The sequence below is a fragment of the Barbus barbus genome (assembly GCF_936440315.1).
Source record: "Barbus barbus genome assembly, chromosome: 36".
In the NCBI taxonomy this organism is placed as follows: Eukaryota; Metazoa; Chordata; class Actinopteri; order Cypriniformes; family Cyprinidae; genus Barbus; species Barbus barbus.
Window position 1 is genome coordinate 1658458 of NC_136714.1, and position 17875 is coordinate 1676332.

Consider the following 17875-nt stretch of genomic DNA (forward strand, 5'->3'; position numbering starts at 1 on the left):
TCAACATCTAAATAGGAAATTGATTAATTAATTTAGATGCAAATATTTGTTATTTCCTCTTCCACCAAAATATAGGCTAAATAAGTGCATTTTAAGATTATGCATGATATTTACCCTGCTAAGGAATTTCTGAGATGAAGATTTAATGTGGATTGTAATGTTTGTCAATTCTGTAATAATGATTTAGAAACTGTATTTCTTCATTTGTAATGCGGTTAATATTTTGGACTGAAGGATAAAACAAAGAATATCTATTTTTCCATCTCGGCTAGTACTTGGGACGTGGTGAAATCTGGCTACACTTGGGGGACAACATGGTAGATTTTGTTGTAAATTGTTTATTTCTCATATTAAAATACATAATTCACAAATGTAAAGTTTTGAAAACAACACTCGAGTTTAATGTCTTTAAAAGGAGTTAGACATAATGACGAGATAAGGCCCAGAAATGATTTGATTTGTTTAATAAGTGTGATTTTGTTTAATCCCCTGCATTGTTTGTGGTTGCACAAGTATTTTATTTTAATTGTATTTTGATTAATGTGTTGTATGGCGGTTTGAGAACTTACAGTTGTGCTTATATTGTTCTGTTAAGATGTTGTTGAAATGAAATGAAAAAAATAAAAATAATTAAACCTCATTTAAAAAGAAATCCAGATGTAGTTTGATCTGGAGGTGCTGGGATGATGTGAATCTGCTGGGGCGATGCTCAAGATTATTCTGCAGAGGCGTGGCGTCGGTTGCGTAAGCGACGCTCTTGCGTGAGTCTGGCGTCGTCCTCTGCTGTACGTCTCATCCTCTGCCCAGCGCTGTCCTCACGACTTTACACAGGTGGGTTCAAAAGTGAGACATTTATCCTGCATTGCACTTCAAAGTAGCGAGGCCTCGGGGGAATCTGTAGCGAGTGTGCTGGAGGTGCAGCCTGGACTAATGCATTAACGTTAAATGCCCTTGTCGCGTTTGTGAATGTGCATCGGGTGTCTGCGCGTAATCAAACGTGCAAGTGCTGTTTAAATGTACGACGCTGTCATCAGGTGATCGAAACCGAATATTGCAACATTGCATGAGTGGAGAGGTGCCTCTGTGCTCGATCTGCTCTGATAGTGGCCTAAACCTGCGCCATTGGGCTCTGCTCTGTGCAGTGATCCTCATCTCATGCATTCATTCACGCTTTTGCTCACTCTCATCTAGTTTCTTCTCGGAGAAATGTTCGCATGCATCATGTGGAGCAGGTCTGATTGTAATGTGTGTGTGATGTCCTTGAGATGAGCGGCTGTTGCTCTGTAGTTAGAAGATAATGTGGATTTTCTACATGCACGGTCTGTCAGAAGCAGCTGGAATGTCATTTGACTTTCTTGCATTTTGAAAATGCAGTATGTTCATCAGTAAAGTCAGTGATGTTGATTATGATTTGCTGTCCTAGATGTGACCTTCTTCGCCTCTGTGTTTCAGACAATGGCTGTTCCTCCAACATATGTAGACCTGGGCAAGTCTGCCAGGGACATCTTCACCAAAGGATATGGTATGAATTCATCTATGCATCACAGAAGTATTAATATGTAGAGGAAGTCAAGTTAAACCTTATCAAATCATTAAAAACCACTCATATTGTTTCATCCATTTCATTTAGTTGGATGTTTTGAGTTTGCGATTTGTTCACTTTGTGGCATATTTACCAAACATTTCAGGAGCCAATCATCAGAGGCCTAAACGTCATGTGACTGGTCACATGTTCAGTATGTTTTTTTGTTAAAGCGTTATAAGACATGATCCAAACCAACCAGCTATGAGGCCTATCACAAACTTTGCTTTAAAACAAAAAAATATTTAAAAATCAGACAAAAAGACGAGATTGTGAACTGCTTTAGTGAGCCATAAAAATAAACTCAGTATATATAAAACTATTCATTTAAAGATGTTGATTATGTACAGTATATAGGAACATTTACTGCAAATTATGCATATAGATAGGTTTGAGAGTGCAGGGTGACTTGATTAGTGTTTTATGGTAGTGGGCGGAGCTAAAGAGTTCTTTTGGTGGGATTTCGCTTCTCTGATTGGTAGATTGTTTTGGTAGAATCATGGGTAATGTATTTTTTTTTACCAGGAATTCCACTGATAAACATGATTATTTAAAAAACAAGTTGCAATACTCAGTTCTTATGGATTTCAGGCAAGCGTATACCATCTATTATAAGTTAAACATTAACATTAAAAATCAATTCCCCTATGGAGACAACCAATGGGATTTTTTTCTTTGGAAACCCGACTGTTGCACTCCTATTAAAACTCCTTATAAGCAGACATGGAAAAACTCAAGACTATATAAAGTCATATTATAAAATCGACTGTGTCGACTAATCGGTTTCTGGTATGAAGTCCTGGGTGGTGTTTTGTGTGTTAGTGATGTTTATGTCATTTGCAGGTTTTGGTCTTATTAAGTTGGACTTGAAAACGAAGTCAGAGAATGGATTGGTAAGTAGCCAGTGGATTTCAGTCATAGACTCAATCAACAATACTATCTTTCTGCCAAACCTGATGAAATATTGATGGGATTTCTGTCCAGATGTGATTATTTCACTCATGAAATTTTATGAATCAAATTGATTTTAGATTCTTTAGGAAAAAATATCTAAAGCTTTAAACTATACAGGGAAGCATTACTGTAATATTAAAGATTAAAATTAACAACTGAGCCAAAATTTCAATAGAGTAATCAACACACAAAAAGTTATATGCTAATATTTAAATTGCACCTAAGGCGGTTTGTGTATTTCATATAATTGTTTCTAATCCAATTTGTTTTTGAAATATAAGAAATTTAAATAGTGGTTATTCAAGTGTACGTATAAGCATGAACATATAATAGATGAAAGATATTAATTAAACAGGTTAATAAAAAAAAAAACATTAATATGTAATATAGTGCATATCAGTGTTTTAGTATTTTTGAGGCCCTATTATATATATATATATATATATATATATATTATAATATATAATATATGATATAATGTATTATATTTATTATATATATATATATTTAATTAGTGTTTTTTTTTCTATTTTTATTTTTCTATTTTTTATTAATTTGAGTTTTTTAAATTATATATATATATATATATATATATATATATATATATATATTATTTATTATTATTATAATTTATGATATAATGTATTATATTTATTATATATATATATATATATATATATATATATATATATATATATATATATATTTCAGTTTTAGCTATTTTAGTACATCAAGTTATATGTACTAAAATAAAAATGAGAAATGTTGTTTAGTCGACTATCTGAAATTAAACATGTTAAAGTTCATTTTATTATAACACATTGTTTATGGTTTTTGTTAACTATAATAACCCTGGGGTATATATTTATACTTTCTAGAGCTCTTATTTTCATGAAAATTGACAGAATTTGAAAGATTTGTTTCATATCAAAAGTGACAAAACACAAAGCTCATTGCTATTATTAGATGACAGGTTCGTGAAGTTCTGTTCATCAACGGAAAACAGCATAGACTAAAAGATCGAACTTGGGATTTAAGAATCCATACAGTTGCATCAAAATGAATATTGATTAACTGATATTGTCAAAAACCTACATCATCACAATGGACAGCATGAATCTGTGGCCCTCAGAAGCAGATATTGACCATCACACGGACATGGAAGTGCTCCGTTTTTTAATACTTGTTTGCACTAATTGACCCATGGATGTTTATCTTGTGAAAAGTGTGTCTGTGTGTGTGTGTGTGCTGCAGTGGCGGATGTCCTCGTCTGACTCCAGCACTGCAAACACTGTCGTCCATATGCAGCCAGAAATATGACAAAACAATTAGAGTTCTGTAAATTTGAATTATAGACAAGTGTCAGCAAAATTGAATATTACAATGCATTTTATATGGTTTTAAATTAAAGTTTTTTTACAACCCCAACTCTGTACATTTGGTATGTAAAAAATGTTATGGCAATTTTATAGATGTGTATTATTTTGTTTTTTTTTTAATAACTGATTTTCTGAATTCTTAAGGTCATTGCACAAGTCCCAAATTTTCGTTTTTCGTATTTGTCACCTGAAAAATTCGTCACGGACAGAAACCTGAGTTCGATGCGTATTAATTAATCCTTTGCGAAAAAATTCACAAGCAGTGAGGATGATTTTGTTGTCCTCTTGCTTCTTAAAAAAAAAAAAAGAGAGGAAATATTGGGTCCATCCAATCCTGAGATATAGAGAGGAAGAAGAGTTCTTCTCCTTAAGGAGCAGCGGGATTATCACGAGCGATTCAGTGTTTACTTCAGGATGTCAGTGGCTCAGTTTGATGCTTTGATAGCGATACTGCAGCCGCATATTAGAAAGAAGACCACCAATTTCTGTGAACTCGGTGTGCAAGGATCTATATACAGTGCTTTGTGCTGCGAGACGAAGTGGATGAACTTGACATTCGCCATTCTAGATTTTGGCGTTCGCTTGTACAGTGGCTCTGAACTGTCAAAACACCTCTCAAAATGCTTGCTACGGATGCAAAAAATGCAGAAAATCTAATTTTTTTTTTTTTTTTTATGACGGACGAAGGTTTTGGAGGCAGTATGTAAACGTGATTGACATAACGTGAGCTTGTATTTATTTTTCAACGTGTGAAAATTTCGGACTCCGTGTGCAATGGCCTTTAGACTGCAAGTATCCAGATTTGAATAATAAGCTTCAAGTTTTCAAGATGAAGAAATTCACAATTCTCCATTTTAAATGCAGTGTGACGCATGTGTTCTCCTGGTGCTGTAGGAGTTCAAGAGCTCCGGCTCGGCTAACACAGAGACCAGCAAGGTAGCAGGAACGCTGGAGACCAAGTACAAGTGGGCAGAACACGGCCTGACCTTCATCGAGAAGTGGAACACCGACAACACTCTGGGCACGGAGATCACTCTGCAGGACCAGGTACGAGACCCGCAAAACTGAGCTACACTTGACTGGATATGAATTACGTTCTTGTCATTTAACACGAATGCTGTTCTGTTTTCCTCAGCTGGCTAAAGGGCTGAAGTTGACATTTGATTCCTCCTTCTCTCCGAACACTGGGTATGTGACGTGTTCAGTATGTCTGTGCTCCAGTACAGTCCATGCCACTGTATTGACGCTTGGCATTTCCAGTAATATATAAATGGAGGGATGTATTCGTTTTTGGTTGTGAGTCTAAATTAGAACTGCACAATTTGTAGAATTGCAATTTATTTGTGGTGTTTTTTTTTGTTTTTTTTAATTTTGCTAAAATTTGATAATATGCTTTAGGATTTACAGCAGCAACAACAATAATAATAATAATTTATTTAATTTTTAAAATAAAAATATAAAAACAACTAAAAATAAATATAACTGTTGTAATTGAGAATTGCAATTTATTATTATTATTTTTTACATTTTTAATTATTTTTTTATTCTTTCTCCTGATAAAAATTGTAATTGTGATTTTAAAATGCAATTTTAAAAAATTTGCAGGGATTCACAAGTTGGCCAAAATTTTGTGGTTTGCTTTAGGATTATTATATGAAGATGATGATAATTCTAATAAGGAATATTATTATTATCCTTATTATTAATATTATTATTATTTATTCACTAAATAAAAATAACTAAAAAAATAAATGATAAATATTACTTAGTGGTGTTAATATTACTAAATAAAAATATACAAATTGCTAAAAACAAAATTAAATTAAATTAATTACTATGCTAATATTTCACTGGAAAATAAAATAAATAAATAAAAATGAGTATTTGATAGAAAAGATGGCATGATTTTGTAAAAGGACTAATATCTTAGTATTGTCTTAATTTCTTCATTTTATAGCTAAACCACCAAACATAATTTTTTACAGTAAACCTCTTTCATTGATAAGCGCCTCTCATCAGAAGTTTGTGAAGAAGGATGCTGCATGTTTAGTTTCCAAATGCGAGTTAATGCGACTCGGGATCATTTACATTGAACTGAGACGCTGAAAACACGGGCGGATCACAAGCTGCTGATGTGTAAATGAACACAATGCTACGCTTCACTCAGAAATACACATATTTCATTAAATCTCAGCCTCACGATTTGATAATCACACGAAGCCTTATGGTGTTTTCAGTTTTGTTTCGATTAGTCGTGTAGCTCTAGTTAAACAAGCGCATGAGACTCGAGCGTTGTATTAATACTGTATCACTTGATGACAGACTTGCATTCAGTGTTGTGGTTTTTCACACTTTCCTCTGACATTTCGCTGGCTTCTCTCCTAACTTCCCATAGCAAGAAGAGTGGGAAGATCAAGAGCAGCTACCAGCACGAGCACATCAACCTGGGCTGTGACGTGGACCATGATATCAACGGCACTGCGGTGCACGGAGCCGTGGTCGTGGGCTTCGAAGGCTGGCTGGCCGGATACCAGATGACCTTCGAGGCTGGGAGGAACCGGGTCACCCAGAGCAACTTCGCGGTGGGCTACAAGACCGACGAGTTCCAGCTCCACACAAACGTGTATGTACCTAACGCAATATCGTCAGAACTACATCATCGAGTCTGTCTCCAGCAGTCTCAAGGTTAGAAAGGTGGGTTATTTATACATGCGTTTATTCCCCGGCGATTGGATTTGTGAAGGGCTTTGCAGCAGGAAGCGGCCCGCTGATGTCTGGAGCTTGTTTATATCATTGAAGCTCAAATCTTAAGGAGTGAGTTAGTTGTGTTTTAGGGCTGCGTATAACAAAGACTCGCTTCAGCTTTTTAAAAATAAAAAAATATGCAGTTAAAAATTATAATTTTAATAATCAGATTAAAGCAATAATCAACAGATTTGTCTTTTAGCAAAATAGTTAATTGCAGTTTTATATTCTTACATTATATACATTTGATATAGGATTTGGTAGAAATGGCAAGACAGGCATTGAATTAAACGTGTTTTCTTGTAAAAATACTGCAACTCTACCCTGCATAAAAATACCTAACCCTAACATTAAAAAATTATTTTTATACTGTATGCATGGTTTATGTGGGTCTTGAAGTCATAATTAACTCCTCTACAAATTAAGGCCTTAAGATGGAACAGAAAGTCTTACATTCATAAAGTCTTGGCATTAAATGTTGCATGCACTACAAAAAATGAGAATCTTTCTCACTGGTTGTCTTTTTCCCCCCCGATATAAACATCCTGAAAGGCATCTCCTTCAAGACCTTGTTTCCCGTTTAACCCAGACGCTTGACCTCTGACCCACTTTCTGTACAGTCTGAATTTCTGCATTTTGAGTTTTAGAATATTGAATTTGGCGTTCCGAATTTCTTCATCTTGAAAACTTGAAGCTTATTGTTAAAAACGTTTCGGAACAAAAAAAATCTGCTATTTGAAAATAATACATATTTATAAAATTGCCTTAAAACATCCTACGTTTATTTGAGATGCAAACTGAAGATATGAGGTCTTGTTTTCTGAGACTCTGAACAAAATTAAGTCAATTTATGCTTAAAACAAGAACAAATATCTGTCAGTGGGGAAACCCTGTGTATGTTTTCCCTTTTGTGGATCTCCGTTGATTGAAACGTGGTTAAAATTGAAATATCCTTTGGAATAGAAGTATAGTGATTTAGTGAAATTCATTGTTCAAAACAAATGATCACCTAGAGAAATTTCAGTGCATTTTATTAATAAAATGATGTCGCGATGTGTTTTCAAATTGCAGGAATGATGGAACAGAATTCGGTGGCTCCATTTACCAGAAAGTGAACGATAACCTGGAGACGGGGGTCAACCTGGCCTGGACCGCCGGCAACAGCAACACCCACTTTGGCATCGCGGCCAAGTATCAGATCGATGCCGATGCTTCCTTCTCGGTATGTGTAATGTTAGCATTGCTATTTGCTTTTTTTTTTTTCAAAATGTTTCACTGATCAAGGCAGTCATTTTTTGGCACCTCTTGGCATAATAATGTTGCATCAAACCTTTATATTTGTACATATGAAATTTACAACAGTGTTGACGAATGTCACACTTCAACAGCGTGATGTAGTCTAGCAGAATGCAATCAGAATTGAACTTGAAATTCAAGATGTGAGAGTAAAAAAAATGCCCTATGTAAGTGGTAACACTTTCTATGAAACCAGTATTTATTATGCATTATAAGTTATTATTCTTAATGCGTGCATAATGCCTTATAATATGTTGTACCATCTGGTAAATAATCATAGCAACAGATACAATGTAATATTATAATACGTACTTATTTGTGGTTCTAACTTGATGCATTGTGACATGATGCACAATAATGTGATGCATTGTAACACCAGATAAAGCCTTCCTTTATAATGTATCATAAACGGTATTCTTCATGCATTATAATGCGCACTAATAAAAAAAAACCTTGTAGTGTTGTCATAACAACGGTAATACATGTAATGCACATTTAAACAGAATCAGATTCAGATTGCAACATTTGGAGTTCATTTAAGCAGAACTTTCACAATCTGAATTAACTCAATTAGCACATTAATAAACATACCTAGTGTGAATGTAGCCTAAAAATGACAAGAGTCTGGATGAGATGTTGTGAAGCATGCTCTGTTAGGAAAGGCCTGGTCTTTTTATGATGTTCTGAAGGAGTTGAAATCTAGTGCTGTTATATTTGTCTTCAGTGATTTTTGCAGTCACAAACACGTTTTGTCTGTCTTGCAGGCCAAAGTGAATAACTCTAGCCTCGTCGGCCTGGGATATACTCAGACCTTGAAGCCTGGTGAGTGTGTGTAGATTAAGCTTTTTAAAGAAGCTTTCTCAAGTAGGTACATTTGAATAGTCTGTTGTCATGTTGTAGTTTGGACTGTGAAAACAGAAGTGTTTAAAATGAAGTCATATGAGACATTGTACCTATAGATATCCATCATAGTTGTGCCTGATGTTCACTTTCATAGTGCTGATAAAGATAAATGTTACAATTGCATATTATAATCATTAGATTCCAATGACAATCTTACTGTTATAATTGCATATTACATTGCAAAGATGGCAGAATATTGACTTGCAATTGCTATCACGCTGCAAAAGGTGGCAGTTTCATTTTAGACTATACATTACCAGTCTATTTTCATTATTATTATTTTTTTTTATGTTTTTGAAAGATGTCTCTAATGCTCTCCAAGGTTGCGTTAATTTGATATAGTGAAATATTATTGCATTTTAAAATAAAGTTAGTTTTTCATGTAGATGGGAATAAAGATTGTCAATCTCAGTTTCCACAAACATTGATAATAATCAGAAATGTTTCTTGAGCAGCAAATCAGTATATTATTATGATTTCTGAAGATCATGTGACACTGAAGACTGCAGTAATGATGCTGGAAATACAGCTGCGCATCACAGAAATAAATGACAGTTTAACACATATTCACATAAAAAATAGCTATTTTAAATGGCAATAATATTTCTCAATATTACTGTTCTTTCTGTATTTTTGATCAAATAAATGCAGCCTTGATGAGCAGAAGAGGCTGCTTTTAAAAACATGAAAAGTCTTGCTGATCCCGATTGTTTTCTGTAAGCTCTCTTGGATGTGATCGTTCCTTATCTGACTTTTCCCCTCTTCTCTCGGTCCAGGTATTAAGATGACCCTTTCTGCTCTTCTGGATGGGAAGAACATTAACGCCGGTGGCCACAAACTGGGTTTGGGTCTGGAGTTCGAGGCATAGGAAGCTGAGGATTGCAATAATCCTGACTTGATTTTTCTTTCTTTTTTTCCTTTTTTGAATACCTATCCTCACACACCTTGCCCTGGCCAAGGAAGCGCACTATACTCGGTCGAATAATGCATTAGTGGTGCTCACTTCAGAGAGTTCAACAGTTGTGTATTTACTAGCTCACACAGAATGAAAGAAGAGCATTTGCAAAGTTATATAAATGGCTTGAGAAATGTATTTTCACTACACTCAATGTTATTTATTACAATGTTGATCATGACAAAATATTTAATATTGGGTAGAAACGGAGACGTTTACATCAGACAACACTAATATTAGGCCACAACATTCCTGACCGGTGGTTTTCTGCCCAGCAAAGCTTGAAGGAAAGGACCCGTATGTAACACTCACAGCCCGTCACGTCTTTAGTTGTAGACACCAGAGTTTTGGGTGCGTTTCGTGTTTTTGTCTCGTCTGTGTGAGTGAAGCCACGTGTATCTTGTCCGTCATTGTTTTCTCGCTGCATACTGCCTGTACCTTTGACAACTCTTTCAGCTCTCCCTGAACTAAAGGAGATTGGAAACACGCTTCTGACGTATCGGGGAGAGCAGAAAAGATCTGAATAGGTGGATGTAGGCTTCTGTTTTTAAATGTAGGATTAGAATACTGTGGATTTAACGGTATGGATACTTTCAGTTCAATAAAACATTTCACCCTGGACCACATACTCGACTGCAGTTTGGTTTCTTACTCTGAAAATCTGTCTTTTTGCATATAATAGCTAGTATTTCTTTCTTAAATGTGCAGTTTTAACTTTTTAAAAGGTTGAAGTACATACACAAAGACTTTGGCATTGTGCCATTGTCTACTTTTTGTTTTTTTTAAAGAAATGTTTACTTTATCGCAAAGGTACAAAAGGTTTTGGTACAATGCAAACATGCACAAAATCATAGACATGATTAAGAAAGGTTAAATAGTCCTGAACAAAATAGTCACACATATATTTCATGTAAATTTTGAAAAAAAGGATTTTTGTGCATTTTTCATAGCAATAAACTATTTATTTCACTTCTGTGTTCTCCAAAGCATTCAGAATTCATTTGGAAATGTAATTTTTAGATCTATGCACAAAAAGTGGTTAGCTGCTAATAAATGGATAACTACTGCATACGTATAATTTAGTACAATAAAGTCCCCTAAAAATACTAATTATAAAAAAAAAAAAGAACTAAAATATAATACGTTCATTTCATGTAACTAATATATTTTGACTGCCACGTGAGTTAAACAAATCATTACAGCAATATCACAGGTATATTTTTCATCTGTAAATGTTAGAAAGTCATGCAAATATATCCATTTATCGGTCATGTGCACAACACAGACGGAGCAGAATAGAATAATAGAGCAAGAATTCAGAATAAAATATACATTCTGCTAAAATATTTGTTGTTGGACTTTAAATGTGACATTAAATCTCTCAAATGAGTTAAATATGTGTTCCTCTTATCAGTTAAAATGCAATCTGATTTCTATTATTTATTAAAAAATTTAATTCAGTGATTTTAACTTTTGATTTAGTGTTTTTAATGCTTTGAGCCATTTTAGATTGTAATGTTTTAATAACCATAAAAGCTGCATGAAACTGTTGAGAAACTCAATGTAACAACTATGTTAAAATAATTTCATATATCTTAAAAAAGGTCATTATATTTTAGGCACAATACATTAAATACAGTAGGTTGTAGCCTATTTTGTTTTTACTTATGCTTTTATTTTTGGACTAATAACTGAGTCCTATTGATCTGCTCCTGATCAGGTTAGTTTCTCAGCATAAATGGTCACAGTGAGCTTGAGTTATGGTCATTTTGCTTTCAGAAACCAAATCAAGTGAAAATAAATCAGAATTACTGAAATAAACCTGGTTTATTTGGTAAACTTGCTTTATGAAACAGCCCCCAAATTAGATAAACTTGATTTTGTACACCCATACAAGCCTACAGGGCTGTTGTTAAATTGTTATTTGCTTTTTTTAAATGTTGTATTAATGCTCGAACAATCAACACAACAAACAAACATTGCTAAAGAGATTACTGAGTGATTCATCTGAACAGAAAGGTTGTTGTTGTCTGCGGGAGGCACTGCGCATGCGCGCTGATGACGTCAGCACAGACGATGGCGGCGATGCGGAAGACGGGATTCAGAGACTCGGCGATGGCGATGGCGATATTCGCAGTTTTACTGTCACTGCAGATCCTTTCTGTGAGCTGCGCACCTGTAGGGCAAGGTTAGTGAAGGATTTCCCCATAAACATTAACCGCTTGTTCCCTGCGGCCAGTGCTGGCGTTTATTTACCAAAAAGAGCTCGTGCTCCGTGTGAAACTTACTCTTCAAACGTCTCTCTCATCAAATGTTTGTGTCTAGGTTTTTATCGATAAACGTTACATTAATACTCCATCTCTAAAACTCTCACAAGACTTTTGTTGATTCTGAGACCGGAAGTCTCGCGCTTCTGTGACGTGGTCAGTTTCACAAGCTTCCGGTAACACTGTTTACATCACAATTATATATTTTAATTCTGACTTAATTGTAGAAATAAAGTCTGAATTGTAGCTATGAATTCATAATAGTGAGGAAACGAAGTCTAAATGACCTTTTATTTTTATTCTGTGACGGAAACAGTTTACACAAAGCTCTCTCTGCTGATAAATGTGTTATTTTATTAATATTAGAGTCATAATAGTGCTGTAGATGTTTTTGCAGCACTGACAGTAAAAGTGTAACTCGAGATCACATGAAAATCTGGGTTTGGTTTCTGTAGATCTGTATCTTGCTTCATTTTGAGGCTAGACAAACTGTTCATCTGCCATTTATAAACATAATATTATATTATTGTGTTAGTACTACTAATTATTACGTTTTCACTCTGTAATCATGCTTTAATATGCCATAAAAAACAACAAATTGGGTAAACATGGGCAAAAATGGGTGTTCCCATCTAGTGTATGATTTTATGTCTTACTTTTTTATTTTTTACATGACTACAGTACATATTTATTTTTTAAATATAATTTTTATTTGAATGATTTTATCGCTAAGTTGGTTATTTGTGACCCTGGACCACAAAACCAGTCTTAAGGGTCAATTTTTCGAAATTGGGATTCATACAGAATCTGAAAGCTGAATAAATAATCTTTCCATTGATGTATGGTTTGTTATGATAGGACAATATTTGGCTGAGATACAACTATTTGAAAATCTGGAATCTGAGGGAGCAAAAAAATCTAAATATTGAGAAAATCTCCTTTAAAGTTGTTCAAATGAAGTTCTTAGCAATGCATATTACTAATAAAAAATTAAGTTTTGATATATTTATGGTAAGAAATTTACTAAATATATTCATGGAACATGATCTTAATATCCTAATGATTTTTGGCATAAAAGAGAAATGGATAATTGTGATCCATACAATGTATTATCAGCTATTGCTACAAATATACCCCAGAGACTTAAGACTGCTTTTGATTGCTTCTATTCTCCTCATTTGTACGTCTCTTTGGATAAAAGCATCTGCTAAATAACAATGTAAATGAATCCCGGTTTGAGAAACCTTGACGTAATGTTTAATGAATGGAATATATTTTCTTTCTGTTTTGTATTTTTATATCAATATAGTACAAGATTATCCTGTTTAAATCAATGTGATTAATGAGTTGTGTCAAAATAAATCAAAAAGTAGTCTGATTAGATTTTGTAATGGATTAAGTTACTATTTTTGTCATGTAATTTGGAATCGGTAACCGACTCTAATTTGTAAGTAATCTAAAGCACTGTATTGTTGTACGATAGCCATGCAGTGGAATCAACATCACAGTAATTGCTTTTAATGTGGCTTGTTTTTCATCCGCAGGTGGTGAGCCTTTGAAGACAGACAATAGTACTAAAAACTTAACTGTAGCACCTGATAAGAACACGTCCAGCGTCCAGAACGACAGTCATCAGAGTCAGTCGGGCCAGGTGATGAATCCAACGCAAGCTCCCACTCCCACTACTGCTATTGACATCAACACCGAAGCAGCAGACGCTCCCACCGATCCACCTACGACTGCTGCCGCAGACCTGCTCGAAACCACTACAGACCAGACTACACCCGCCAAACACAAGCCCCCAGAGCCCACCAGCCCACCTGCAAACAAGCCCACCACCGTCTCCACCTCTGCGGCTGACAAAACTGAGAGCACCTCAGACTACATGGGCGACCGCACGTCTCCAGAAACAGACGTGGACTTTGGAGACGGTGACGATGGTGATGAAAATTTTGTTGTTGATCCACCTAAACAAAGTGAGGATGTGAGGAAAGACCTTCTTCCTCCTCACAACCTTGAAGATACAAATGTTCAAAGCAAGGACACAACCATCTACACCCAGGATGAAGATTCCCACTTCTTCTTTCATCTGGTCATCATCGCCTTTCTGGTGGCCATCGTGTACATCACCTACCACAACAAGAGGAAGGTAAGCTTCACGTGTGCACAGTTATTCGATCTAATCGCAGTTTCTTGAGATTACTGCGATAGTTGTACAAGTTTAAATTTCAATCACATTTTTCCATTCAAAGAGGGGAATGTAAGCATGTAAAGTCAATGCCATGATTAAATGAAAAATGATTTTGCATGCACCAAAACAAACTTATGAGAAGCACTTATCAACAAAGCTCGAGAAATGATTCAGCATTGATTCTGATATTTTCCGAATGCATCGCGATTCTTTCTCGAGTCGATTCTGAGCTTAGTTTTGAACAGCAGATGGCGCTGCATGCTTTAGAAACAGCCGTACTCTGCTTGTTTCCAAATCCTTACACACACTTGAGCCTAAAATAATCATGCATAAAATTCGAAAAGCTTGAAATGAATTACAAGGGTGTTCACAGTGGGCTGTTTACATTAATCTCGCGTCATAAAACCATTCTGAGCCGAGGTGAAATTACATGAGCATTTGAGTGTGGATAAAAACTAGAGTAGAGCGCCATCTGCTGGTAAAATCTAAGCTCCGAATCGATTCCGGAGAGAATCGCGATGCATTCGGAAGATCTCAGAATCATCATCGCAGCCCTAGAAATTACAGCTGTAAATATTAGTATTTTACAGTTGTAATTTAAAGTAAAATAATTAATTTATTAAATACTTTACTAAATACTTGATTTTTTTTATTTTACAATAGTAATATTTATTTAGTAACAATAATAACAACTTATTCATATTTTCTATCCATAGTGAAGATAACATTTTTATGAATTTCTCTCACTCCGGTACTAATTTAGCAAGATTTTACCAGAAAAGATTTTAGAATTTTTATCACATGATAAAAGTCTTGTTTAATTTAAACTGCTGTATTTTTCCGATTTCTTTTGTGTTTATGTAACGCTCGTATTATTGCAACTGAAAATAGCCTCATTTGCTGACATGGCAATAAAAATAAATAACTACTACTATATCCATAGTGAGATATAATCATAAATTTGTGACCAAATTGTGCAACTCCACAAACAAGCAAAGCGCAAAAAAAAAAATTTAATTAGCAATTTTTATCCACAAAAAGAAAGTATATTAAAGTAAATTAACTTATCGAAATGGTATCGAAAATGGTGTGAAATATCAATATTTTTTTAATGTTAAGGTAAACCAATCAAAGTTAGAAATGTTAGTATCGTGATAATACTGGGCCATATATACAGTGGTGGCCAAAATGATTAGAACACTATATTTCCAGCAGCTACAGAATGGTTTTAAGTCAGTTATTTCTATCTTTTACTGTAGTGTTTGTCAGAAGGAAATATCAGTTTTCATTTGCAAACATTCATTCTGCCATTAATAGCAATAATCCAGTGAGATGTCAGTGCTCCACACAGAGATCTGATCTGATCATCATCAGTCTGTCTGGACTGACATGAAGAAACAGAACAAACTGAGACAGACTAAATCCAGAAGAACTGTGTCTCCAAGACGCTTCAAGAAACCTCCTGCAAAGCTCCTGAGAAACTCTGCTCAATGCACCGAGGACAAAAGCTGCTTTAAACACAAAGCACGCTCACACCAAATGTTGATTTATTTAGTTAATAGAAGTTAATTGATAAAGAAAATCTATTTATGACATTATTTTTTGACAGCATCCTCATTTTACAGCATTTTTACACAAGTGCCTAAACTTTGAACAGTTCTGTAGCTTTGCAGGAGGTTTCTTGAAGCGTCTTGGAGACACAGTTCTTCTGGATTTAGTCTGTCTCAGTTTGTTCTGTTTCTTCATGTCAGTCCAGACAGACTGATGATGATCAGATCTCTAATCTGATCTCGATCTCAAAAGATAGAAATAACTGACTTAAAACCATTTTTAGCTTCTGAAAGTACTAGTGTTCTAACAATTTTGGCCACCACTGTACATTTATATAAGATCACGCAGTATGTAAAACGATGGCGATGAAAGGCACATAAATGAGCACGTAGAGCGTGGTTTCTGTCAGAGGCAGGCGTATGGTGTGAATGATCGGTCATTATGATGGACCTCTGCTCTGTGTTTGCAGCTGATGCTGTTGGCTCAGAGTCGCCGCTGGCGGGACGGTTTCTGCTCACGCGGGGTGGAGTATCACCGGCTCGACCAGAACGTCAATGAAGCCATGCCCTCGCTCAAGATGACCAACGATTACATCTTTTAAAGAAATGCAAGCAGTTGATTACTTGATTTTGTTCACAAATTGTGTCTTATTTAATCAGGGGAGGAGAGATTATGCTTTAGTGGTGTGTTTGTGTGCACTCTCTTCAGAAGGTCTTCAGTTCTGATTCTTGTTCTCCGTGTTTTCTTCGGTGTCTATAAAAGCAAATGGTTTTGCTCTACTTTTAATCATTTTTGAAGAAAAGCAAATGAAGGTCTGTTTCTGTAAATATTTGATTATAAACCTGCTGTCTGTCACGTACACTCTTAGAAATAAAGGTGCTTCACGATGTCATAGAAGAAACTTTTTTGTCTAAATGGTTCCATAAAGAACCTTTCTGTTTCACAAAAGGTTCTTTGTGGAGAAAGAAGGTTCTTCAGATTATAAAAAGGTAAGAAAAAGATGGTTCTTTAAATAAGCTTTGACTGAATGGTTCTTCTGTGGCATCGTTGTGAAGAACCTTTTAAGCAGCTTTATTTTTAAGAGTGGAAGCCTAGAACAAAATACGGATGATGATTTTGAGTCCATGGCAGGATCAGCTCAGCTCATATGAAGCCATGCTAACTCCAGTACAGCGTTAGATGTGTGTGTTTGCTGTACAGCCGTTTTGGGATGGTCCCCTTTCTGTTTGTGTTATGACTTCAGTGAAGTTATTTTATAGGAGCCGGGTCCACCGTTGCCAAAGCTCTGGAGATTAATGGGAAATTAGCGTGCAACTGTTTTTATTTTTTTGAAAATTCACTTTAAGCATTACACCATCTCAACACGACTGTAGCAGCAGCAGCCGGAGGCGTCATATATCAGTATGTGTGTGCAAATCTGCACCAACACACATTACTGCATCTTCATCTCTGGTTTCCATCAGAGCACATCAAGCTTGTGTCTGTGCATGAAGACAGCATATTGATTTCCTCTTCAATCAGTATGAATTATGTTCATCAATAAAGCACTTCTGTATGCACACAATCAATGAGTGTCTCTTTTATCGTGACATTGGATTCTGTTACACTTTATTACACATGCATATCAACAAATGATTCCATATGCATGACACAAAACATCAACTTTTTTTGTTTTCGATCACATTCAGCCATATGTTGGATGATTATTATTATTCAACTAAGCTTGCACATATCGGCGCATGAGTTTAGGTGATGATTACTGCATGAATTCAGATTTAAAATTAATATTCATGTGAACATCATCAGCCTGTCGAAACCCCAAAGCTGAAACACCTCAACTTTAGTGTTTATTTCTAATTTATTCGAGTTACACAACTGCTCCTGGAAGTGAAATGTCAGTATGTGAAGTGTATATGATACTGTGTGTTAGCATCTCCTAAAATCATAGGCATGAATACATACCGAAATAAATAAATGCAAACCGGAAAAAAGCTATGCAAAACAATCTTCTAGTTTACAGATTTATTGAGGTGTTGAATTGCGTGTGTGTGA

At 35.2% G+C, this 17875-nt stretch overlaps 2 protein-coding genes across 5 annotated transcripts; both read left to right on the plus strand.

Moving 5' to 3' along the window:
- The first annotated feature begins 657 nt into the window (after positions 1-657).
- LOC306855627 (non-selective voltage-gated ion channel VDAC1-like) lies at positions 658-10787 on the plus strand. Of its 4 annotated transcripts, none has more exons than XM_079394397.1 (9): positions 658-831; positions 1453-1522; positions 2426-2475; positions 4810-4962; positions 5051-5103; positions 6311-6538; positions 7732-7882; positions 8721-8778; positions 9636-10787. In XM_079394397.1, the coding sequence occupies exons 2-9, from the start codon at positions 1456-1458 to the stop codon at positions 9725-9727; spliced, it is 852 nt and encodes a 283-aa protein (XP_079250523.1). In that variant the 5' UTR covers positions 658-831; positions 1453-1455; the 3' UTR covers positions 9728-10787. The 4 variants fall into 4 exon arrangements, with proteins under 4 accessions (XP_079250523.1, XP_079250524.1, XP_079250525.1 ...); XM_079394398.1 differs by having other exon boundaries at positions 749-831; positions 1424-1522; positions 9636-10441; XM_079394399.1 differs by having other exon boundaries at positions 766-843; positions 9636-10441.
- Positions 10788-11803: 1016 nt separating this feature from the next.
- LOC306855628 (uncharacterized protein) lies at positions 11804-17404 on the plus strand. Its single transcript, XM_079394400.1, has 3 exons — positions 11804-12002; positions 13626-14230; positions 16293-17404. Exons 1-3 carry the CDS (start codon positions 11873-11875, stop codon positions 16422-16424), a joined length of 867 nt encoding a protein of 288 aa, XP_079250526.1. The 5' UTR covers positions 11804-11872; the 3' UTR covers positions 16425-17404.
- Positions 17405-17875: the final 471 nt, after the last annotated feature.